This window comes from Colletotrichum karsti, assembly GCF_011947395.1.
Source record: "Colletotrichum karsti strain CkLH20 chromosome Unknown Scaffold20, whole genome shotgun sequence".
NCBI lineage: Eukaryota > Fungi > Ascomycota > Sordariomycetes > Glomerellales > Glomerellaceae > Colletotrichum > Colletotrichum karsti.
In genome coordinates, this window is record NW_024065920.1 from 220,835 (window position 1) to 245,878 (window position 25,044).

The 25,044-nt window shown below is 50.8% G+C and overlaps 5 protein-coding genes across 5 annotated transcripts; 2 read left to right on the plus strand and 3 right to left on the minus strand.

Annotated features, from left to right (window-relative positions):
- Positions 1-2,483: 2,483 nt before the first annotated feature.
- On the plus strand, positions 2,484-4,361 carry CkaCkLH20_06665 (cytochrome p450; the record flags this gene model as incomplete). The annotated part of the gene is made up of 5 exons (XM_038889382.1): positions 2,484-2,534; positions 2,626-3,498; positions 3,583-3,897; positions 3,979-4,145; positions 4,199-4,361. 5 exons carry the CDS (start codon positions 2,484-2,486, stop codon positions 4,359-4,361), a joined length of 1,569 nt encoding a protein of 522 aa, XP_038745194.1.
- A 187-nt stretch (positions 4,362-4,548) lies between these two features.
- Positions 4,549-10,866, minus strand: CkaCkLH20_06666 (uncharacterized protein; the record flags this gene model as incomplete). The annotated part of the gene is made up of 11 exons (XM_038889383.1): positions 4,549-4,835; positions 4,894-5,571; positions 5,649-5,975; positions 6,040-6,362; positions 7,067-7,108; positions 7,171-8,067; positions 8,121-8,650; positions 8,703-8,854; positions 9,911-10,436; positions 10,490-10,633; positions 10,705-10,866. 11 exons carry the CDS (start codon positions 10,864-10,866, stop codon positions 4,549-4,551), a joined length of 4,068 nt encoding a protein of 1,355 aa, XP_038745195.1.
- A 1,200-nt stretch (positions 10,867-12,066) lies between these two features.
- Positions 12,067-13,038, plus strand: CkaCkLH20_06667 (uncharacterized protein; the record flags this gene model as incomplete). Its single annotated transcript, XM_038889384.1, has 1 exon — positions 12,067-13,038. The coding sequence occupies one exon, from the start codon at positions 12,067-12,069 to the stop codon at positions 13,036-13,038; it is 972 nt and encodes a 323-aa protein (XP_038745196.1).
- Positions 13,039-13,298: 260 nt separating this feature from the next.
- CkaCkLH20_06668 (uncharacterized protein) lies at positions 13,299-14,339 on the minus strand (the record flags this gene model as incomplete). The annotated part of the gene is made up of 2 exons (XM_038889385.1): positions 13,299-14,071; positions 14,129-14,339. The coding sequence occupies 2 exons, from the start codon at positions 14,337-14,339 to the stop codon at positions 13,299-13,301; spliced, it is 984 nt and encodes a 327-aa protein (XP_038745197.1).
- A 9,148-nt stretch (positions 14,340-23,487) lies between these two features.
- CkaCkLH20_06669 (uncharacterized protein) lies at positions 23,488-24,899 on the minus strand (the record flags this gene model as incomplete). Its single annotated transcript, XM_038889386.1, has 2 exons — positions 23,488-24,533; positions 24,593-24,899. 2 exons carry the CDS (start codon positions 24,897-24,899, stop codon positions 23,488-23,490), a joined length of 1,353 nt encoding a protein of 450 aa, XP_038745198.1.
- Between the last annotated feature and the right edge of the window lie 145 nt (positions 24,900-25,044).

Consider the following 25,044-nt stretch of genomic DNA (forward strand, 5'->3'; position numbering starts at 1 on the left):
CATGACTGGGCCCCCGACATGGCGCGTAATTCAATGTAACTTCGTTTTCGATTCGACCAGTGATCTGGCAATTGATCATGGGTGATGCTCATGCGTGTCCAGATCTCTTGCCCGATGTTTCTCCCCATCCGCGGATTGTTCCAAGTGAATCTCTCTCCGCCATTGAGCTTCTTCCTTTCCCATTCTACGATCTGGAATCTATACCACAGATTGATCAAACGTTGTCCGTAAAACGAGCGGGGTAGCTGAAAAGGTTAGGCCAGCAACTTCCAGGGAAATCAATAACCTATGGAGGGTATGACGGGTCTCATGACAGAGCAATCATGCTTTATCTAAGGGTTGAGCAGAAAGTCTTCCGCCTGACAGGGCACACACATACGACCATACCCACTGGAAAACTCGGGATCCCGTCCGATCTCCCCTAGATAAGCCAGTGAGGGCCGGAGTAGTAGTTGGTTCGGTGACGGCCAGCGAATGACCGGTGTTGTATGTCTTTTGTTTTTTGTTTTACCCACGATTTATAGCGGAGGATCGTTTTTTTTCTCCAGGGGAAAACGATTGTTCTCTCTCCAAAGATCTGACATAAGTTATTTCCTTTCTGTCGTTGAATTAATCTCCTTCAAGATCCTGTCTGTGGTGCAAAAACAGCGAGGGATGGGCGGTTGCCTTGGGTGGAACAAGCGCTCCGGCAGTGACAGTGCCTTCCATAGCAAAGACTTACTGGAACGGCGACAAGGTCCCGGCAATGAATGGAAGGCATTAACTGTCCTCGGAGAGTATCAAAGAAAGGGCACATCAGTCTTGATAACCTGTCTAAGTACCTTGGGGTTCCCTCCTTCCTCCCCTCTTGCCATCTAAAGATGCCAGCAGCTTATCAATCGTCAATGCAGAATTTTCACTCAAATCGAAGACCTTATCTGTTATTTTGATAAACACTGTGTTCAAAATTATCTCTGAGCGGTATTCTCTCGCATATTCTTGCTTTTCAATTTCTGATCTCCAGCAAGCCCATCATCCTCGCATCTCAAGCCCACTCCTGTCATTGCGAAGGCACCGGAGCTACCAACCCCTGCCGAAGGCGCTTTTGGCGGCAAGCCGAGCATCATCACCGCCGCTACCAACGTCCTCGTCGTCCATAACCGGCTTCCATGGAACTCTTCGTACGGCCCTCCAGCGTTCGGATTGTATTCGTCCTGGGAGATGTGTATTTTGTCGAAGCCACCCTTTTCCGTCGCTCCACAACGCCTCGTACGCTGATCAAAGGGCTGGGCCTCGAGGCTGAAGGCTGCCGCCTGGGAGACACTGGCGCGGTGTGGAAACGGTTTGCAATAGTATCGTCTGCGTCATGTCCAACGAGATCGGTGCTGGCTGTTCGATCGGCTCCGTTGCGGGCAATTTAACCACGGTGCCAAACACGAACCCGGGCGAGGACTCAAGAACACCTTCGAGCATCATTGTTGGTTTCGTTTGTGGCAGTCAACCTATGGAGATGCATAGGGAACAAGATGGCGGCCTTCAGCAAGATCATGCTCTCGGCAGGGAGCCGCTGTGATTTCGAAAACAACCAAGGTGTGTGTGTCAAACAACATAACGCGTAGTCGGTCTAACATTCTATTCGCCACAGGAAGATCAAATACATTTGCAGAAGGCCATCGCTGAACGCGAACAGCCAACTTCAACTCAGATTACCACCATGGTGGCCCAAGAACGGCTACTGGTTTCCAAAAGAAGCAAAAGAAAGCACCTTCAGGTCGGATTGAGACGAACGCAGATACGCAAAACAGGAACGGCGGCAAGGATGGTCATATACGGCGGCGTTCCAGAGGCAGGAAAGCATGCACTACACCGAGGCTCTTGGCAACTGAATCCCCGGGCACCAATGCTATGAGTTCTCTATACCGTCGCTTTCGATATAGTTACGACATGCTCGTGTTCGCTCGGGTAAGTACGCGATTCGTCGCTCGTATCGCGGATCACAACGAATTCCCGATAGCAGCGGCAGCCCAGGTGGACAGTTGCCGTTCCTGGGCGAAACGCGCGGCGTTCAAGCAGGTATCCCGGAAGATGAGGGGACGGGAAGGTATGCCGTGCGCCCAGGTTATGGAGACAACCCTCACGACATTGACTGCGGAAAGGTTCGTGCCACCGTTGTCATCCGATGATTCACTTTTCTGAGTTCTGCTAAACACCCCAGACTTGGCTTCGTCCCTTTTCTTTCGTCTTTGGAAAATGCTTGTCTGTTTAGCGGCGTCTAAACCCGTTGAAACGGCCCATTCTCGGTTTTTGCCGTCGTACTCGGTCTTAGTGACGATGAGGGTTTCCGGAGCTGGCATCTTTGAGCTGCACGACGCGTGGACCTCGTTCTTTTCGGCAGGTTGAAGAAGTATGAATACTACGACAAAACCCTTTTTTGTTCGTTAGAAGTTCATTTACGTTTATCAAGCTCTCGTCTCTTGGTTTGCTCTAACCACGAATTTTTCGAGATGGCGGTGATTACCCTGGCTCTCCAGGCCCTTGGCCTGGGCGTGATTCTTGTAAGTTTGCCATTCCGTTACCAGAGAATTCTACGATAAAACCCAGAAACGATTTATGCTTCTCCTAAGAATCCTCCCTAAATCTTCATAGATCTCGGTCTATACGGTATACTACATAATCTACAACCTTTTCTTCCATCCGCTACGACACTTCCCCGGTCCTCTGGCAATGCGCGCCACCCGCGCCGCGTACTGCTACAGACTCGTTCGCGGCACCCTCTCTTTCGACATGCTAGAACTCCACCGGAAGTATGGCCAAGTAGTCCGCATCGCTCCAGACGAGCTGGCCTTCTCCGACGCGGGGGCGTGGAAAGTCATCTTTGGCCACAAGACAGGAACGAACACCAGCAACGCCGCAGGCCAGCCGACGACCACGCAGTCTCTCAGCTTTGAAAAGTCCGACACGTTCTACAGACCCATCCCAGGCCTCCCGCGAGACATCATCACGGCCCTGGGGCCCCAGCACGCCGCGCTGCGGAGGCAGATGTCGCATGGGTTTAGCGACCGCGCGCTGAGGGAGCAGCAGCCCGTCATCATGAAATACGTCGACCTATTTATCCAGAGAATGCGGGAACATGCGGCCGCATCGACGACCTCTTCGCAGTCTTCGGGCGGACAGCAGAGGCCGATCGACATATCGTTGTGGTACAACTATTGCACGTTCGATATCATTGGAGACCTAGCGTTTGGGGAGCCCTTTGGATGTTTAGACAACTGCGACTACCATCCGTGGGTGAGAACGGTGTTCCAGATGGTGAGAGTCGGCGTGGCTTTCCAGACGGCGAATCACTACCCCTGGCTGAGGAGCATTATCACTGCAGCGCTGTCGACGAAGGCGATGCATAGGAGGAGGGAAGAACACAGGCAGATGACAATGCAGAAGGTTCTGCGGAGGATCGAGCTAGGGAAGAATGGCCCGCGGTCGGATTTGGTTGAAGGGCTGCTGAAGAAAAGGGAAGAGTGGGTGAGTACGGTCGCACGTCTTCGCCCAGTGTCTGTTGTTTGATGATCAAGAGAGGGTCGAATAATCTAACATTATCGGGACTAGAACATGTCCTTGGACGAGCTCGAAGCAAACAGCAGCATTCTCATCATCGCGGGCTCTGAGACTACGGCATCGGTCCTCGCAGGGGTCACGTACCTACTACTTAAAAACCCCGACAAGATGCACAAGTTAACGAAAGAGGTCCGGACGATGTTCCAAACGGAAGAAGAGATTGACCTCACTTCTGTCAATAAGTTGTCTTATATGCTGGCGTGTCTCGACGAGACGTTGAGGATGTATCCGCCCGTGCCCACGGGCCTCCCGAGAGTTGCGCCGGAGGGCGGCGCTACAGTCGCCGGGCGTTACGTCCCGGAGAATGTGAGTTGACACCCTCCAGAACTATCGATAAACCCGGAACTATCACCCGCCGGTTTGGATATTTGCTGACTTCGCGAACAGACGATAGTCGCTATTCATCAGTGGGCGACGTATCACGACGAGAGGAACTTCAAAAACCCGTTCAAATTCCATCCGGAGCGGTTTTTGGAAGATCCCGAGTACGCATCTGACAAACGAGAGGCGCTACAGCCGTTCCACGTCGGACCTCGGAACTGTTTGGGCAGAAAGTGAGTACTGTGACTACGTATTTGAAGTGTGATGGACGCTGACGATGGACAAGCTTGGCATACGTCGAGATGAGAATCATGCTGGCGCGACTTATATGGAACTTCGATCTGTTGCTCGCGGACGACAGCCAGGATTGGATGGAAAAGCAGATGATATACGTTCTGTGGGCGAAGGGACCGCTGAATGTGTATTTGAAGCCTGTCGTGAGGGACTGATGGGACTATTCCGGAGGAATCAAGTTCGTATATGGGAAACGCTGTCTAACACATGTTTCCAGTACGCTATGCCGGCAACTGAATAAAGACGACGTGATTCTTGTCCTGAACACCCTTGACCGGAGCACACGAGCTCTGACACTGAAAACCAAAAGGCGTCCCATGACCACTTAACCAGACCAAGCGATCACCATTCCTCCACAAGACCACATTTGTTGCCGCGGCAATCATGGAAGAACTGACAGTTGGCCGAATTGTCCGGGTCTGGTCGAGTTCGCATACTAGTTTGTTCAACCCACAGAACATGCGGATCCTCCGGGTCATACTCCGGCCACGAAGGCGCGGGAAGCCTTGAGTATCGGCCTCTGTTGGGGTCGTGGTGTATGGCGAACGAGATCCAATAGCTGCGGAGCCTGTCCGCCAACGTGGGATTCCCAGGGAAGGTCAGATCTCCAACGTCTTGTTGACCGTCGGCTGTGAGACTGGAAGTTAGCACCGAAGTAACGAATCAACCTGGGAGAGTTGGGCGTACCGTTCTCATTCTCGCTGTAAAGGAAGGAAAGTGGACTTCCATGGCATTCATATCCCGCTTTGAAGACCAGCTTCCACGCCTTCCGGCCGTACTTGACCACGTGCCTGGCCGCATGGCTCGTGGGGCAATTTATGAACGCATCGCCAAAGATCGTAGACAACCTGACAAAGGCGTCGGAAAGGGGGTGGTCAATGAGTTTCAAAAACTGGGCCCCACCACGACGATTGAAGGTATCCAGGTGCGACCTGTTGTACACCGTCGACGGATACAGCATCATCAGGGTCTTGGCGAAGAAGCCGTCGTCCTCGCGCCAGAGCGTGGAGAGATCCGCCATGGCGTCCGCCTCCGATTCCACGGAGACGTTGGTGAAGACGAAACCCTCGTCGTAGCTCCGCGTCGTCAGCACGGGGATCTTGGTGAAGCGGCCGTCGCGGAACTCCCTGATGGGGTGGCGGACGATGACATGGCCGTCCACGACCGGGCCCCAGTAGAACGTGCCGTGGGCGAATTGCTTTTTGTTGTAGGCTCTTTGGGAGGCTTCTTCCGTTGCGGATATGATGCGTGTGAGGGAGGCTTTGCGGAGGCAGGTTAGGGAAGAGCACCTGGCTGCTCTTAAGAGATTGCGGTATTGGTTCTGTTGCCAGTCTCGGTCGTACATTGGAGACCACCAGGGGAAGTCTGTTCATGTTAATAAGGGGTTTTATGAAGTAAGTCGTGATGGATAATCGCGATGCTAGAGAAGGGAACCGACGTACCCAAAATCGCCGCTTGAAAAGGGGCTTCTTCGGATCCGCCGAACATTACCATCTGCATTGCAACAGACCCCCCTCCCGCACTGCTGCCCGAGATGGTGATGCGGGTGGGATCGCCGCCAAAGACATGGATATTGTCACGAACCCACCTCAACGCCATTCTCTGATCCAAAAGGCCGGCATTCGCCGTGCCGTCATGATTGACTTCGTCGCCCGAGAGGAATCCTAGGGCTCCGAGCCTGTACTGCAACTGAACGTGGATGATCGACCCATCAGACTGGGCCACGAGGCTGTTCCCGTTTACCGGGTAGGCACTGCCGCTCACGTATCCTGTTCATTAAACATTATGAGCTGAACAGAGTCGTAGAAGTTGAAATCCCCTGATATTACTAACCTCCGCCGTGTATGTAGACCAGGACTGGAAGCCGCTTGGACCTGGGCTTCATAGGGGTCTGAATATTCAATACCAGACAGTCTTCATCTTCGAAGTTCTCCTCGTGGCTGTTTTTCCTCCGATGAGATTTCTTCTTGCTGTTGGCCAACTCCCAAAATGGGCTCCAGGGCACTCTTCCACTGACGCAATTCGGCCCGTACGTCGTCGCATTGATGTGCACCGCCGCGTCCGAGTCGGCTTCGTACCGGATAGGTACGGGTGGTCTCCATCGCAGGTTTCCCACCGGCGCCTCTGCGTACCTGATGCCCAAGAAATTGTTGATTCTGTGCAAATAGTAAGTGTCTAATCAGGCGCCTCGGTGATAAAACAGATAGCTTACCCAGAACTCTCATCTTGGACGCCAAGAAAGTTCAAACCGTTGCTTTCCACTGATACCGTTTGGCCAAGGACAGCAGAAACGGCGCTCAGAAGAAGCAACAAAGGCCTCGATCTCCTATGAACAGCCATGGCGAGGAAACGCAAGAGTCCCAAGTTTTCAGCATCTTTCCGTCTGCGCCCTCTGGCGGGGAATTATGAGATTGGGGTATAGTAGACAAAGGGGATGCAGTCGTCACGGCCGCTGAAAACGGGAGGCATCTGAGACAATGTTTCTCGACAGCTGCGACGCTAACGTCCTGGGAACTACCGAATTCGGTAATTTTGCGTGCCGACGACATGTTGATGCCAAACCGGGCCGTGTCATCGAAAAAAAAGAATGGTGTGGCCTAGGGGAGTGACGTTCTGAATGAGCAATCCTTTACCAATAGACTGGAGGTCACGATTTCCCCGGTCCAGTACGGAAGTGAATCAAGTCTCTGAGTTGCTTGGATTCTATGGAAAAGTTCACTTGACCATCCTTTTGATCTGGGCCAAACACAGCGGTCGCACATGGAACAACCGTCCTGTCCCAGGAGATCACTTTTGACGAAGCCTCACGTGGACCGGCATGCCATCTTTAGGATGCCCAATACCGTCCCCAGCCACGTACAGACGCTGGCCTCTGACCATATCCTTCTTTCCACTGAGTCCTCTGTTTTTCATGGTTAGTCAATCGTCATTCATCATCTCGTAGGAAAGCCTGAGTCGACTTACTTGGCGATGTCCCAATCCTCCCACGCCTCTTCCACATCGAACTTGCGCATGATCAGAGCTGCCACCAACTTGATCTCCACCAGCGCGACTTCTTGACCAATGCAATCTCGGGGACCTCTGGCAAACGCTCGCCATGTGTCCTTGACAGGATGCAACGGATCTTCGGCAGGCACAAGCCAGCGGTCCGGGATGAACTTGTCAACGTGAGGCCACAGAGACGGGTCAAGCTGCATTCCCGGGCCACCATCCCATACAAGGAAGCCTTCCGTAGGATACTGCCTCCCAGCCTCTGGGTCATTCAGGTAGAAGCCGGCCTCTCCACCTCTCATAGTTGAAGCCATCTGATACATGCGCAGCGTCTCCTTAATGACTGCATGAGTATATCTCAGCGAGCCGAGCAGTTGAGGGGAGCCACTGAGGATCTCAGCCGCCTGGTCCGGATCCGGTCCCAAGACCTCGTCGTGCTCGGCGCGGACTTTAGCCATGCAGTCGGGGTTGTCCTGAAGAACTTTGAACATGAAGCACAGCGCGCTGGCGGTCGTCTCGTGGCCGGCGACGAGGAAAGTCTTGAGGTTGCTGATGATGGTCTCCATCATGTCAGGGTCGGTAGCTGGGTCTACTGGGCGACCGCCAGCCTCCTCCGCGAGATTCGTCAGAGCTAGGTTGAGTACGGTCTTCTTCTTGGAAGGCTTGAGGCCCGATTCTACCGAACGAACAATGTTAGGGTATAGTTGGTTGTGGACGATTCGATTGTTGCGTTCGACTGCCTTGTTCTGCCATGGGAACAGGTAGCCGAAGCTGAACGCCTGCCGGATGCCCATCAATCTCAGTTGATCTGCAAGAGCTACCCTGAGTGGTCCGCCAGTTGGATTCGTTTGCTCATGCAAGCGTTCGTCCCTTGATTATATAAGTAAATCTGAATACAAATCTGTGGAAAAGGGGTATCTTACAAGGAGGCACGAACAATGATGTCGAAGGTGAGCGCTGTGGTCATGTTGCGGAACTGAAACATGGGGCCCCAAGACCCGTTCTGACCAGCCTTCTGGCGTAGGTTCTCAGCGAAGACCTTAATCTCCTCGATGAGTTCAGGCACCATGGTCGAAACATTCCTCGAGCTGAAGCCGGGGTTGAGCCACCCGCGCCACTTCTTCCAGTCCTCGCCTTGGAGAGTGGCGATGTCTTTGCCCTTGGTCAGGGGATTCATGAAGTCGAGAGAAATCTGATGCTTGTCGAGGTTCTTGATCTGAGTGAACTGCGCTGCCACGGTGTTTCTGTAGGCAGCCACGATAGGTGACCTCAGAACGGGCCACAGATCTAAGTATATGACAGGAGGGCAGTGGTCCATGTCGGGGAAGTATCTCCTATAGTTGTTGATGATCCATGGATGGAAGTTCCCGATGTTGATGTCTCCCGGGTATTCCTTCCGGAACTCGAACATGACGTTCAGATGACCTGTTATCCATGAGTGAGGCAGCATAGGCTGTGTAGTGATGTTAGTCTTTGACACCACCAGCCCGATCATTAATACTCACAATACCCTGCGCTCTCACTTGTCTGAACTTCCTTCGAATGGTATAAGCCCTCCATACAACCTTGAGGAGTAGAGTGCCGATAAAAATGGCAGAGAGCTTCAGGACCAGCGACAGAAGTGCCGCTGGTGTCCATGAGATCATGTAACCCATGACTGCTAATACGGTTCGAGGGGATTGAAGCCAAGAGTACTCGAATCAGTGATTGTAAAGGATGACGCAGAAATTTGGTCGAAAAAGGAAGTTAGGTATGATGGCAGCTATATATACCGGGCCTGAATTAAGAGGAAGCACTCGACCGACTCGGAGTTCCAAAAGCGGAAATGTGTTTACATTACCCTTTCTTGAAATCGCCGAGAAGCTTAAGCTCCAACCAAACCAGGTCACAGCTACGAGACTTTGCTCGATGCGAGTCATGGCAGACAAAACGTCTCATTGAACAGCTTGGTGTACAGCAGCGGCCACTGTCAGGCTTAGAAGTCTGCAAGACGTGTTTGGATAGAAAAGAATGAAGCTCCAATGATCAAGAAATGGCGTTCTCTACGGACAGGTTGTGGTAAGCGCAACGCGTGGCTCTTAATACTTGCTCAGCTATTGATTGTCAAAACAGTCCGAAAGCCGAAATCAAGAAGGCTACCCGTAAGTTACTGTTAATCATCCTGCAAGCGACTGAATCAGTGAGCAACAATCTCAAGCTGTTCAGGTCGAGCTTCGTCCAGCTGCTGAAGGTTTCGGACGAAATAAACCTTGAGACTACAGCTGCATTCTCTTGAGAATTTCTGAACCGCAGCAGAGGGGCTACCATCTGGGAAACCGCGGCAAACTGCACGTGGGAAGAAAAAAGAAGTACGGGCAACGAGTACCAATTCAAGATCGAATATGCCAATATGATAAGCTAATACGTGTTCGTTTGGTTATTATATGCTCCTAATCAGCGTGCGAAGAAGCACTCGTCATGGAAGGAAGTCCATGCTCGAAATTATGCCATATTCTCTCCAGTTAGGACAAGCTGCATCAGCCAAAACTGCTGCTTGATTGATTCCCAGAGAGACTTTGATGCCGTGCAGCTTGTCAGCAGCCCAAGATCGCACTTCAGTGCTATTAATCTGTTCTTGCGACACAATATATAAAGGCCAGATCATTGAGGATGCGCCTCCGAATTATCAGTTTTTCTATTTTCTTGACGCGATACTGGTGCTGAGTGGACTTACGTGGGGAATCGGAGAGATCAGCTGTCGAGATGCAGATCTCAGTTGAGAGTTTGCGTATGGCTGATAAGGAATCTTCGCGCATTATTCCTCTGACTTCCTCGGCATACACCTTCTGCTGATTGACATAGTCCAACATGATCTGGTTGGTGAGGATTGACAGTGATCGCCAGTTATTCCAGACCTGCGCACCCCATACGCTGGCGTATATGTGACGTTTACCATTGAAGTAGGCGCCTGTGCAGTCATCGACGGCTTCTGTCTCATAGTAGACCCTGCTTGTCTGCAAGCTTGCCCAAGCTTGTAGGTCGTCATTGATGTCGACTACAATACGGAAGATCTCCTGTGGATCAGTGACGTTATGGCTTTTGATGTCTGCTCGTAGGTTGACGATTCGAAACCCTATAAGAGCTAAGGATCCTGGTCGAATGCTGTTGTAGCGCTTCCCGAGCCTGCTGATTTCGAAGGCGGTCGTCACCTCAACCAAGGCAGGAGGCACTTGCGCGCCTCGTTGTATGCAAGCCTGGAGCTGAGACACACTTAGGTACTTGAAATGACACGCCACCAGGAACATAGGCTTACAATGTAATTCCGAAACTGGACATAGAGCTGTATACCCAGTTCTCGCGAGAATTGCTCTTGGCCACGAATCCGCAGCAGAGCCATGGCTCCTTCAATATGCGTCATCCATGTATGGTAGTCCTTCCAATTTTCGAAGCTGATTATCTATGATAGTATCAGCTTCTGGTCGACGTTTTGCAGCCTACGTTTCCGAACAGTAAGTTGAACTGACACACCTCGAATAGTCCTAGCAAGAGAATTGCCATGAGAGTTGAATCAGCCACAACTTGACCAGGATCACGTAGTGCCAAATGAGTGGCCTTGAGAGCTTGGCAATACCGTTGTTTCGCCCGAAGAACGACATTTGGGGCATTGAAGATATTGGAGATTGCTGCCATTCCTGCCGCCTGGATGGTGGCGCGAACTAAATTCTGGGGACCGTCTTCCAGGTATTGTTGGGCCAGCCATGCTTGGTAAGTATCGCAGAAAGGCGGGCCAGTTGTTGTGTAATAGGCGAAAAAGAAGTTGGCTGCTCGTTCTTCAAGAGTTTGGCATAAGACGGGCAAAATGCCGCCTGGGGAGATGGCCGACGGGTCGGAAACGGGCAACCGTGGATCTGCTCTCGGAGAAGCACCCCTCTGTTTCTGAACGGTACGAGATTCGCCCTGTTCTGCGTTGACGTCTTCGTAGAATCTATTCTTAATCCTTTGACACTCATCTCGGAACACAATGTCGGTTAGGTTGCGATACCCGGGACACGGCTTCTTTCCCTTCTCGCATTTGACACATCCCGGTCTTCGTTGGTCGCACTATCAAGGCCATGTTAGTAACTCGAAAGGCATTCGGGATTGACCCGAACCGGGATTGAGGAAGCACTTGCTTTAACTTTGCGTTGACGACAGCGCTGACAACCTTTGCTCAGTGCACCATAGTAGACCATCTTGTACAAATTATGTCGCTAATAAGATCAGTCGCAATACCCTGCCTCCAAAGACTTTCGGAGAAGAGAGATTTCAGCGTAGCGGGATTCGGACTTTGCGATAAAATTCCGCCTCCGGTTGTGGCCTTTACTCTGCGTTCTCCCGAAAACACCGGTCCGAGGGCTGAGGTAAAATCCCAAGAGGAAGAAGGATGAGCGGTTGAATTTAGGAGTCTTCAGCTTTTTGAGAAACGCGTAACCAATTTTTGGGAATGTTGTCAGTGTTAACGATGGCAAAGATCAGGGGCACAACCGGGCGGGATCCGGGTGGCCGGCAGCGCATCGGCGGGCGGAGCAAGCCCCAGCTCGCAGTCTTGACCTGAATCGGGAATAGCGCATGCGCCTTAGCATCTGATTCGCTGTTGGTCACTTCGTTGTCTTTCTTGGGAATACCCAGCCAGCGGCGTCGTCTCAACCAAAGTACCAAAATGCAATAGCCTCCCTTCATGTGAATTGACTTCAGAAGGCACTCACTTGGAATATAAAGACCTACTGGATGGTATCCAAAAAATAAAGTCTCTCTCCTCATTAATCTAGCTACTAGCAGTTTACGTATCTCTTCCCTACTCCACATTCAAGCTCATATCATCCAAGCTTAGCAATTCAAAAACTCGACATAATGGCTGAGCCCCACGCCGCTGCCGCCATCCCGGCCCCAGTTTCCTCTGAGAAAACCTTCCGAGCCTACACTGCAGAGCAAGGCAAAGATTACGCCAAAGGCCGCCGCGGCTACCAGGAGCGTTTGTACAAGATCATACTAGACCACCACACATCTACGGGCGGCAAGCTGGAAGCCCTGCTCGACGTCGGTTGCGGTCCGGGCACTGTTGCTCGAGAGCTTGGTCCGCATTTTGCACGGGTCATCGGACTGGACCCCGCTGCGGGCATGATTGCCGCGGCCCGGTCCCTGGGTGGAGTCTCCTCCACTTCGGAGCCGATCCGCTTCGATATCTCCACCGCCGAAGAGCTGTCAAATCTGTCTCCGCCCGTCGCGGACGGCAGCATTGATCTCGTCACTGCCGCCACCGCCGCTCACTGGTTCGACATGCCCGGCTTCTGGGCCGCCGCAGCTCGCGTTCTGAAACCAGGTGGTACTGTTGCTCTCTGGAGCGGCGGCTCCATGTACATCCATCCCTCGGTGCCCAATCACGAACGCATCCAGACATCCCTGCAAGTCTGCCGGGAGAAATATCTAGTGCCCTACATGGCGCAGGGTAACTTCCTTGGTGAAAACCTATACGAGACGCTGCCTCTTCCTTGGAATTTGGAGGAGCCAATCCCGGAATTTGACGAGAGCACTTTCTATCGCAAGGAGTGGAACAAAGATGGTTTGCTGGAGAAAAATGGGAAATTCTTCCACCAGCTGACTTGGAGTTTGGATGATATGGAGAACATGATGAGCACCATAAGCCAAGTCACACGATGGCGCGAGGCGAACCCCGATGATGCCGGGACTGAACGCGATGTTGTCAGGATGCTGCGGAGGGAAGTTGAAGGCCTACTTCATGATGCTGGTGTTGAGAAGGGAAATGAGAAGTTGACGATCGGGTGGTCTGGGGTTCTTCTTTTGGTGAAGAAGAAACAGGCTTGATGGGGAAAAGAATGTACCTGTTTTAAACTCTCTGAGTTTAGATACGATTAATACAGCAAATACTTGATATTGACGTATACCCCTGGTTTTGGCTTTTCTTTCTTCACATAATGCTGTATTGTTTGATAATGCATTCTAAGTATTACAACTCCGTAACATGACAGGACCGTCGCTACAATCTTGCGGGCAACATGACCTCTGTCGATCCCTATGGGTTTTCAACACCGCTGGTGTCTGTAAAATTGAAGTCTTCTAATGCGTCAATCCTCATCCGATTCACCTTCTGACTTGACGCACTTCTTGAATCTTTTGCTCAATTCTTGGGCGAGTACGGCCGGTGCCGTACGCTTGGCTGGGAGGGGCAGGACGATCCGCTTTTGGGGTACAGCAAGGCGTAGTGGTTGTTGAAAGATACGCTGATGTCCCACTTTCCTGATTGCCTCCCAGAGTCTCTTGCACAACGCCACCTGCTCTCCGCCAGACGAGCCGCTGGGCAAGTCTTCATATCTGAGCTGCATAAAGGACCTGATGCTTCGTACGTAGCCATTGACCTTCATCTCGTGAATCCACAGAAGCATCCCCGTATAAAAGTATCGAGCTTCGTTGAGCGCTTGCCAAGTGAGGTTACCGTTGCGCAGAGACTTGAGATAAGCGACACCGTGCTGTTTGTCGAAAATGACCTGGAAGGGCCATTTTGAGAGAGTCATGTATGACGGGTGATTTAACTGCCGCGGCATCGGTACTGCCCAAGGAGTGGCGAGACCGTGGGCCTTTTGGAACTCGAGCAGGTAGGGATTGCGAGACCAAGCCTTTTCCATTGTCGTAGATGGAGCGGTTTGTCCTTGAGACTGTTCGTAGGCGCACTCTTCGAGGTATCCGAGCACCCAGAAGCTGTCGTCTTCAATGTTGAATTGCGAAGCGTCCCAACGGAAGTCCAAGAAGTCTACCCAGTCCACGAAGGGTCTCTGTGTGGAGGTGGGAGGATGTTTCAACCAATCGTATTTTCCCACTTCTTCTGCGCCGGATCCGAGGCCTCGAGTAGTCGTCAGATGGGAAAGCTCAGGTGGCAAAGAATCTTGGATTTTCTCACCTCTTTGGTACACCATAGCTCTCATGAGATGCCACAACAGATGATCCCATGATCTCGGAGGCTTGGTTGCGTTGATTGGAAGCCGCTCCATCTGGAAGATGGTGAGAATGAAACCATCGTTCGCGTGGTCATGGTCTTCGTCATTTGCCAGAAGCTCCCAGTAGAAGAACCAGAAGGCTTCTTTCCAGTTGATGTCGTCAGGCCGTGTCATGCTGGACCCGCGGGGACTGCGAACAATACGTCGGATTCAGGGGCTGCTTGGTTTGACTTTTCGCTGTAGACGCTGTAGACTCAGCCAACAGCCAGTGACGTCAAGAACAAGCCACAATGAGGGTACTCTAGCCAGATCCGGATCGCAATTGAGTGACAGCACACATGTCGGAGCGCAGCTCATGTTGTTATAGGTGCGTATTCCAAGAGGAAAACAGTCTGGGAGAATAATAGAAGATTGAAGAGCAACAGAGACCAGTGAAGGCGATCAAAGATAGAGACAAAACTGACAAGCACCAGACATCAACGATGACGAGCGAGAGCCTTAGCAGGTATGGAGCTTGAAAGGCTTAGCAACAATGAAGTTCAGTTACTCAATCAAAAAGCATAAGAAAACCAAATGATAAGTTTGGATGTTACGTCTTTATTCACCAGTGGCTTCCCACTGCATGAGGTGAAAGTGCTTTCTATGTTGTGTGGACTGCAAATTTGCTTTTGCTTCTGAGGGCTTTTCCATATTTGAAGAACAACCATGGAAAAGGCATCATTCCTACTGTCAGAAAGGCAAGGAGACTCGTTGCCCATTCATTACCAAGTTTCTCATACATCTGGATACCGAAAAGAGGGAATGCAGCTAATTTGTTAGCTTATGTAGATTCCATCAGAACTCTTTCACGTACCTGCAAAAGAACACCTTATCAAACCATTCGAAGCCATTGCAGATGCGGCATACTTTTTGTAAGCATCGACCTATTGGAGTTTGAAGTATCAGTTTCTGCAAGTTCCTCGGGACTTGTTGGATGCAGGTAACAAACCAGAAATGTGAAGATACCAGTGAAGACCAATACAGTGCTGCCAAAGAGTCGACGTTAGCATTTGCGAGGACGGAAAGCGAAAGGATCACTAACCCGCAGCCGAAAATTGAAGAACCAATCATCGGGAGTATCCAATGAGTCCCGGAGCGCGCTGTCCAGGCAAACCAGAACAAGCCTATAGGTATGAGAAGACCACCAGCCATGGCAGGGGGTAGACGAAATTCAGGCTCACTGTGGCCAGTCTTTTCCAGCAGGTAGTTCCTCATTCGAGCCCACATCGGTGGCGTTGTGCCCGCCAAACACATACCAATGATGATACCCAAGAAAGTGAGACCAATTTGCCAAATATTCATACCGTACTGGGTTCGGAATATCAGAGGAAAGGCAAGAAAGAAAAGATACAGGATTCCAAGGAGGATTGCCGAGTAGATGTTCAAACACAAGCACATGGGCTCCAAGATGAGAAATTGGAACGGTCGCAAGACTGAGATTGTCACTGCTTGTGTCTTTGATCTCGCCGCGTCCTTCTCCATTGGTGCTCGATATCGAATGTCTCCGGTTTCTCTCCGGAGTTTTTTGGCTTTCCCTCGCAATAGGATGGGATGGTATGTTTCGGGTGCGAAAGCTATGATGAGCAACAACAGGGCTGAGGACCAAATGATCATGATGTAATAAGTCCATCTCCAATCCAGACTGTAGTTGATGAAACCACCGATGAGGGGACCGGTGGAGGGCCCAACGAAGGGGGCTAAAGACACAAAAGACATCGGCGTTTGAATCTCATGTGGAAGAAAGACATCGCCCACAGTGCCTCCTGCAACTGACAAGAAAGTGCCGCCGAAGAATCCGCTGAAGAACCGCGTGGCTGCAATCGTCTCGATGTTTTTAGCAACCGCTGATGGAACAGTTGAGATGATGAACAGTGACCACGACACAAGGTAAATCGGCCGTCTGCCGTATTCCTCGCTCAGAGGACTGGTGATCGCCGGTCCTAGACCAATTCCAAGGACGAAAGAAGACAGACCCAATGTTGATATGAGTGATGATGTACCAAACTCAGCGTTCATTTGAGTATAAGTGGTCGTATATATGGAGCTGGTGCACGTACTAGGATTGCATGGTTAGTGGCTGCTCAGTTGACGTTATTGCTAGGATGTAGGCGAGGTTTTCTCCTCATGATTGTTATGTCACAGGATGAAGGCGCCAGGAAAACTGCATCGCAAATTTTGCGCAATAAAAAGACAAGGTTGAGAATGTAGACTTACACGCAAATAGTTCCCAGACATACAATGCTCACGACAAGCCACTTGCGGAATAGGGGCATGCTGTGAGGACACATTGGGTCGTCGGCGCCATCGAAAGCAACGAGGAAGCTGTCATGGTCAGACGCCTTGGGTTGCTCCTTTCGCGAAGATGTCGAAATCCCCTGATTTTGGCGTAACGTGTCCTGGCTGGAGGAATGAGCAATATGGGCATTTGGTGAGGTTCCGCGTTCGGGTGTTGTCGCTGTAAGAGGGTCATGGCTGACATCAACGAGACACCGACCCAGGGTGTGTTCCGATTTCTCAGCCATGACGCGTGCTCTCTGCCGACAAAGTCCTTCTGGCGCGATCTGATGAAAGATTGATACGATGAGCCGTCGCGGTCCTGACTCCTGAGCCCAAGCCACGGAGGATGCAGTGAGTAGGTAAACGATTTACGTCATTTCTAGAGGGAGTCAATTTATTTCAGTGCTTGTCAACAGTGGCATTCAGGATGCTAGATATCAGAGACCTGGTCAAAAGCTGAGACTTGTGTGATGCCATGAAGGTAGACTAACTAACTGCTGCTGGACCGGCGATCGGCCCCACATAGTAAGAACCCGAGGTGACTCGGCATAGTAGGAAGAACCCGAAGCGAGCTCGGTGCTGGGTGAGAATCGAAGAGTCACTGACGGCAGAATATTCTTGTGTATTTATCCCTCATATACTCTCTAGTTAACATTATGTTGCACCGAAAGATCCAAATAATATACCTTACAACACAGATCCGACGGAAAGAATCACAATCTAACCAACACACTTTGACTTTCTCCAACTCCGCACCGGATTCTGCAACCCAGATAAACTCGTGAGATGGATCCGGCGGAAGAGGAACAGCTCGTGAATTGGGCAATTTCTGAGCGTCGCTTGTCAAAGAGAGGCGCTTACAATTCTGTGCATCGAGACATATGGGGACCACGGGAGAAGTCTATGGCCAATCCCTGGTCGCCAAACAACCCTGACGGAACGTAAGTTGAGCATCCTCAATCTTAGTAACGTACATGGCTTAAGTGGCAGTCAGAGTCATTTTGCGTCTGGCAGAGAATAGCCTTCTACATAAAGAAGTCGCCGAGTTTATGAAAGACCAGGTTATACCGCCACGTCCCTAAGTCTTCCGCGCCAGTGTGGCCTCTCAGGGCTGACTTCGGAATGAAATTAGATCGATATTCTTCCTCTGAATCATTTGACTTACAGCACAGGACCACGTGGATCACTGCGCCTTCGTCATGCTCTGAGTGATTACATGAATGACGAGTTTCATCCTCGCGAGCCGGTCAGCGCTGGCGACCTATTCATCACACCTGGTCTGGCGAGTGGCTTGGATGCGGTGGCGTGGTCGATCTGTGATGAGGGCGAATGCGTGTTGATTCCGCAGCCATTCTACAATGGTTTCAGCTTCGACCTCCTCAATCGGAGCAATACTCGCATTGTCGGCGTCCCATACGACGGAATTCAAGGGTTCAACGGTCTTGACGATTTGTTTCGACCCGAAGTCAACAAGCTTGCTTTGGAAGCGGCATTACGTAAAGCCCAGTCTGGAGGCGTGATCGTTCGTGCTCTTATCATCTCCAAGTAGGTTTTCTGCAGTATCCCCGGCGGGCTTACAAGAAAGCTCACACCCGCGGTTTGAAGCCCACACAATCCTTTGGGCAGATGTTATCCTGCCGAGACACTCCGGGAGTTCGCTTCCTTCTGTGGCAGAAACCGACTTCATTTAATCTCCGACGAGATATACGCCAAGTCCGTCTTCCCTAATCCTGCGATCTCTGGCCAAGCATCGTTTGTTTCTGTTCTCTCGCTTGACTTACGCGAAGTTATTCACCCAACGCTTCTGCATGTGCTTTATGGGGCGAGCAAGGACTTCTGTGCCAATGGTTTGCGTCTGGGAATGGTTTACAGCAAGAATGAGGCCATGTTGGGCGCCATGTCGAGCATCAGGTCAGTTCTCCAACTACCTCGGGTTTATCGTATCTGACATATCCACATAAGCATGTTCTCTTGGTCACCACACGTTCTTCAAGATGTTTGGGCTGCAATGCTGGAGAACAAAAAGTGGACGAATGATTTCATGATCAGAAAGACCGACCTCATGGTTGAAAACTACCAAGTCGCCACATCTTTCCTCAGAAAAAGCAACATTGGCTTTTTTGAGATGTATGTGGGCTTTTCTTGTCCTAATGATACATCGTATTCAGTACTTACATTAACTTAGGAACGCTGGACTCTTCATCTGGATCGATTTACGGCACCTTTTCATATCATCGCCTCCATTACGGTCGGCCCAGTACCTGCTTTCTAGCACGTTGAAGATCACGTCCGAGCGCTCAGTTGCCCATCAGCAGCGCGAAGTAGAAATTATCAATGCCTGTGTCAAGCATGGTGTGATGATTGCGCCGGGCAGTGTCTATATGCCGGAGGAGTTTGGCTGGTTTCGAGTTACTTTCAGCTTCGGAAGAGAGGCGTTGGTAGAGGGTTTGAAACGGCTTTCCACAGCCATTGGAGAGATAGAGGCTTGTAACTAGATTTTCCTGAACACAAAACAGACGATCTATTCTCCAATTAATCTGGAAATGGTACAATTCACGTGTTCAATGTCATGAGGGTCGTCATTAACGAGGTGTAAGCTAGGGTCACGTGGAGACCAAATAAGAGCCCTCGGCTTCTTGGGCTGCTCTTCTCCGCACTTTAGGTTGAACTTGCCGCGGGGTCTTAGTCAAGACACCCGCCATTCGCCACACAGGCCGCGAATAACCTCGCCGTTTTGTTGAACGAAGTACCACGCTATCATTTGCCAGGAAAGATGGCCGAATCGATTCCTAGCGCCAGCAGCGACTTGACTACAGCAAGTACACCAAGGCCGGGAACACAGCGTGTGAGAATAGCTTGCAAAGCTTGCAACGCCAGGCGGGTCAAATGTGACGCGGACCAAGGTCAACCGTGTTGGCAATGCCGCACACGCCAGACGCCTTGTGAACTGATCGAGTCCAGGAGGGGCAAGTATGTGATACTCGCGAGCCTATTTAACTGTGTCAAAATTTTTACTTAACTACCTGCAAACCAGATACATTCGCAAAAGGCCACGAAATCGAACCAGTCTTCAAGGGCCTCAAACTGATGGGCCCTCAGTCAATTTGAATCGACAAGAAACACCACGCAGTATCGAAGAGCCAAACAGTGATGTCGAGCAAGTCTCCATTTCATTCGAGGAGAGTTATCCTCCACCTGATCGGGAGCACGAAACATCAGGGTGGTCACAGCCGCAAGGAGATCTTCAGCAGCGTCAACCATCGACCACATCTAACGTATCATACATTGTCGAAGTGGTTCACAGGCCCAAAGATGGTTCAACTGAGCCTCTTCGGGTACACTATCCAATCCCAGCGTTTGTCGTAGACCAGTCAACTCTCAGCTTCGGACCCAAGAAGACTCAATTACCCATGTCTCTGGGAGAAGCTCTGACTATGCCGGCTCCTGTTGTGGCCAACGAGTTGATTCGAGCCTTCTTCGAACAGGTTCACGTGGCCTTCCCCGTATTTGACCGCCAAAAGTTCTCGAAACTGTATCTCGAAGGCAAGGCGTCTCCAATGGTGTTGCAAACGATTTACCTCTTAGGTTTCACAGTTTGCAGTGACAGTCTTGTTCAGGAAGGCGGCTTCAGTGACAGGACCACCGCCAGGAGGACCTACTACTGTCGCGCAAAGACTTTGTATGATGCTGATTATGACACCGACCCCATTAACGTCGTGGCTGTTCTGTTCCTTCTGGGCTTTTGGTGGGCCGGATACGATGAGCAGAAAGATCATTGTCATTGGGTTGGATGCGCAACCACATTCGCACAATCTCTCGGTATGCACCGCTTGTAAGATCAGCGACCAACCTCCGAGCTCGGGAAGATGTGCTTAGAGATGGTTTAGGACCTCGTCGACCTCAATGAGCCCCCGAATGAAGTCCCTGAGAAGAAGGATTTGGTGGGCAATATACGTAAGGCCGGCTGTGACCTTTGAGGCACATCGATTGACAAAGCTGACCAAGATAGATCCGTGAAAGGCATACCTCTGCAGCATTTGGTCGGCCTTGCCGCATTCGAGACGAGGACTGTGATGTCGAAGCCCTCACAGAGGGAGATTTCAATTTCGATCTAGATTATGATCAGATGCTCATACCGCACCAACAAAAGTTTCACGTCTCATACGTTGTCCAAATGTCGAAGCTTGTTGTAATACGTACGCTGCATAGAGCCCCAAATATCTTTGAAAGTTTCGTCACATATGCTAATGCTTGCTCTATTCAGTTGGAGATGTCCTAATCGCCGAGTTCAGCCCTCGACGTGAATTAACAGAAAGGTTTGAAACAACAGCACTGAAAACCAGGCTCCTTCAATGGGAGTCGGATCTGCCAAATGAACTTCGGATGTCGCAACTTGATGGCTCCCTAGGTGCACCATTCTGGGCCAGCATGTTGCAGTTTAATTACCAGTAAGACGCCTATGTGTTATCATATATCGAGATTCTACTCATCATCGCATAGGTACTGTCAGATACTTCTTTTTCGACCCAAGTCAATCGAGATATCGACTCCAACAGAAGCAGAGAGGGATACGCGGGCGCGAATGGCAGCCGACGCCATCACCCGCAACGCAGAAGACCAGCTGTCAGCCGAAACCATCAGGTTTGCACAAATACACTTGTGAGAACACCTCCCAAAAGATGCAGAGATTCATCTCTGATCCCATACATCCTACAGAGTGCCAGCCCTATTCGGAGCCTTATCTATCCACACCATCGTGATTTGCCGAAGGGACTCCATCCGTCGACAGCTTGCCGAGAACAAGTCAAGACAATGCCTGCTAGCTTTGAGCGAGCTTTCCAAATCATGGCCCGTCAGGCTCTGGATCTCCAAATCGTTTGTCAACCTGATGTCAAGATTGACGGGGCAGGGCTCGGCTACCTCCAGTGGGTCGATTGTCAGAGTCTTGTCAAGCATAGTGAGTGTCCTGCCTGTGAGTCAACGTGAAGACCTCGATCATAACGCATCCGGTTATCTTCAGCAGACAACCGGCCTCGAGGAACCATGCCACGGCGTGATGAACGAGAGCTCAAGTGCTGGGAGCGCTCGAGATATCGAATGTCCAGAACCGGATGGAACTAGCATAAACAACTCCCAAAGTCAGGACTTCCAGGTTTACGAAGATTTCAGTCAAGAAAACTCTCAGCTGTTTTACGATAACTTTTGGACTTCGTATCTCGACAACGCCTTTGACGTGGATCTTCTCATACATCCTAGTACAAGTCACTCATAGTCGTCGTCTTTAATCTTAAATACAGGCATTAGACTGAATCCAGCCACTTCGCTACAGCCTCCAAACTCTCAAACCCTTCAGCGATTCCAGTGGTAGTCTCTGATGCCTAGCAGTCAGTGTGGTTGACCGTGATGGTGATTCCAGGAACAAGATTTCGATGCAAACTATCAAGGTGTGACCATTTAGTGAAATCTGTCGTCAACACATAAATAACCCCGGAAAAAAGTGCCTACATATGCCGGTAACCTTTCGATGACCGTCACGCGCCCATCACAGAACGCCCTTCACTTATGAGCACGCTTCACCTCAACAGTCTATCCATCTGAGCCGACGTGAAGTGTTTCCAATACCAACAACGCATCCACGGAAAGCTCCGCCATAACACAAACGCACTCCGAACAATCTTCATTCGCTCTTTCGCCCTCGATGGGCATGTTCCCCGTCATGCGTCGTCTGCTTCGGCATCTGAGGCGCCCGGTGAAACTCAGAAACAAACGTCAACCCTCAGAGTACCACCAGAAATCATACTCCTCATCCTCAATTACCTGGAACCCGAGTCGATCCTATCATTTGCTTTAACTTGTCGGCTATATTACGTCTCTTATTTTCCTGATTCGTCAACCCAAAGCTTTGAATCAAAGAGGACATTCCTTACACTACTGGAAAAGGATATTCCTCACCTTATATACTGCACTTACTGCATTATCCTTCATCCATGGGGGCGACAATGGTCTGAACCGAGAATTAGTTGGGAGCTTTATTCTAAACGTCCATGTTTCTTAATCAGCTTTACTCCGCCTCTTGCAATGGCGATGATATCTTATCACCAAGTCAGATTGGTTATGAACCGTCATCTATACGGAGACGCACATGGTTTCCCGGTTCGGATACTCAACAGGGACGTGGAGAAACCTTTCCATCAACAAGGAGTACACATCAAATACAGCTGGCGAGCACGCATCATTGACGACGAGCTCTTCCTATTTATGGACCTAACAGTATATGATCTGTCGGGTGATATGAATAATCTTGAACGCTTTTTCAGATTACACCCTGGCGAGATCTGTTGCCACCGCAATGTATGGGGCAAGCCACGCTCCAACGGTCACGACTCCCAGTCAATCTCATTTCGTCGCTCCGGAGCAGAGTATCACAAGACTTTGCTGCTCGGTACCATACTGTCCTGTCCTGCGTGTCTGACAGACGCTCAAATCAAGGTCAACTGGTGCTACAAGCGCAAGCAATGGTCTGTGACGGTATCTACATGGAAGCAATTTGGAAAATGCCGTTCTCCCGACGACCCAGGATGGAAGAGCATGAATTGGTGGCATACGGATGGTGGCGACCGTCGGGCTCGAGAGCACCCGCCGGGCGCCGTCAGACACAGATGGAGCAAAGGTGACGATGAGGTACTGGGCATGGAAGGATGTTTCATAGATCCATCTTGATTCTGAGATGTTTGACTTCTTCTGACTTTGCTGGTCGACGCCCATGACCATTAGAAGCTGCCTACATCTCTTCCTGCGGCATCTGTTTGACTCCGTGGATATCAATTGACGAATAAATATACATCATTCTCATGCCTGAGTCTATCGAGACCGTGACCAGTCTTTCTATTCTACTAACTCAACGTCGTACGCCTAAGCATGCTCATCCTTGAACTCGAACCCATCAAGCACAACATCCCACAGCCTACATGCAGGCCCTGAAACGTGGTTCTTCCGTGATTCAGTCCTAGTATCCCGAGTACAGGGATTCGTCCGCAGACGGCATGTACTCGGAGGTGTCTGACTCTAGGGAACGGCGCCGTATTCGTTTCCCCTTCTTTCCGATCGAAGCCTTCTCGAATATGTGTTTTCTTTTGGTTCCCTTAAAGGCGGGCTGGCACAGATTTTTGTCGACCGCTTCTTCGACTGAAACTTCTTGGAATGTGGTATTTCTCTGAATTCCCTGAGTCCTTGGCGTGTAGTCGCTCTTGATGGCCATCTTCTCATTCGGATTCGTGGGTGTCTCGATTTGTATCGTTCCCGAAGGCTTAACGGGAGTCTGTAGGGGACACTTCAAGGGGACTTCCTTGGACATCTGATTCTGCCGTTTCCGCTGCACGGCTCGCAGGCGAAACTTGCGCATGGCATTCCACAGCGCCTTGTTGACCTCCATCGTATCACCTAAGGCCTTCCACAAGTGCAACTCCTTCTCCAGGGTAACACAGAGTGATGTGATCCGGCCTGTTTCGCGAACTTCGTCCACCCAGAGAAGCAGCCCCGTGTACAACCTCTTCGCCAAGTTCAGCGTGCGACGACTGAATGGGTCAGGTGTTTGACATATGAGAGCAGAAAAGCCCAGATTATTGTCGAAAGTGAAGTCAAAGGTTACTTCCGGCGTGCCATCGAGCTCATGGGTTAAAGCATCGTCGACGCCCCAGAGAAAAATCTCGATGCCCTTCAGCTCTTCCGATCGGGCGTCGATATCAAAAGCGAGAGGCACGCTCCATGCTACCGGGAGCTCTTGGGTCTGTTGAAAATCCACCAAGAATGGATTCGCGTGCCACGCAGACTGCATGGTGGTGCTCCAGGTCGGACGCGACTCCAGGGGTCCGTAGGCCACGGTCTCCAGATGGTTGATGACTGCGAGGATTTCTATTGCGGGGGCCTTGCCGGACCAATGCTCTGCGAAATGCGGAGCGAGACGGATCCAGTTGACATACGGCCTTGCGGGCTTGACGTTGGCTGAGTCCAGCCATTCGTACTCGTTGTCGCTGTCCGGCAAGATATTGGAAGCTGCCCCGTATCAGTTCAAAGACCTGGGCGTAGAGAGAATGCATCAAATTGGTGCTCACCGAGATGGCACCGCAAGACTCTCATCAAATGGGCCAACAATGTGTTCCATGACTGAGGGCGGATATCGTCAACCGCTGAAGGCTTCTTGTGGAACAGAAAGTGTTGGATCAACTCGTTCACGCGGTTCATTCCTTCTGGGCAGTGTTTCTCTATATCCCAGTAGAAGAACAGGAAAGCCTCCTTCCAATTGATCTCATTGTGATCCATGGTGCCGAATTCGGCGGTTGACTTGTAGGAGTAGGTTTGAAGTGGCGAGGACTCTCTGCGACTAGGACTCCGCGCCCCAAGCGATACCGATCGAGACATAGAAATTGAAACAGGGATTAACGATTTGGTGATCTTTGGAGTTTGATGCAGTTGATATGAATACAACGACACGTGGGAATGGCATTTGAAAGATGAAGGCGATACTGGAAGAACTTTCACTGCGCTCCAGACAAAATGTTTGGCA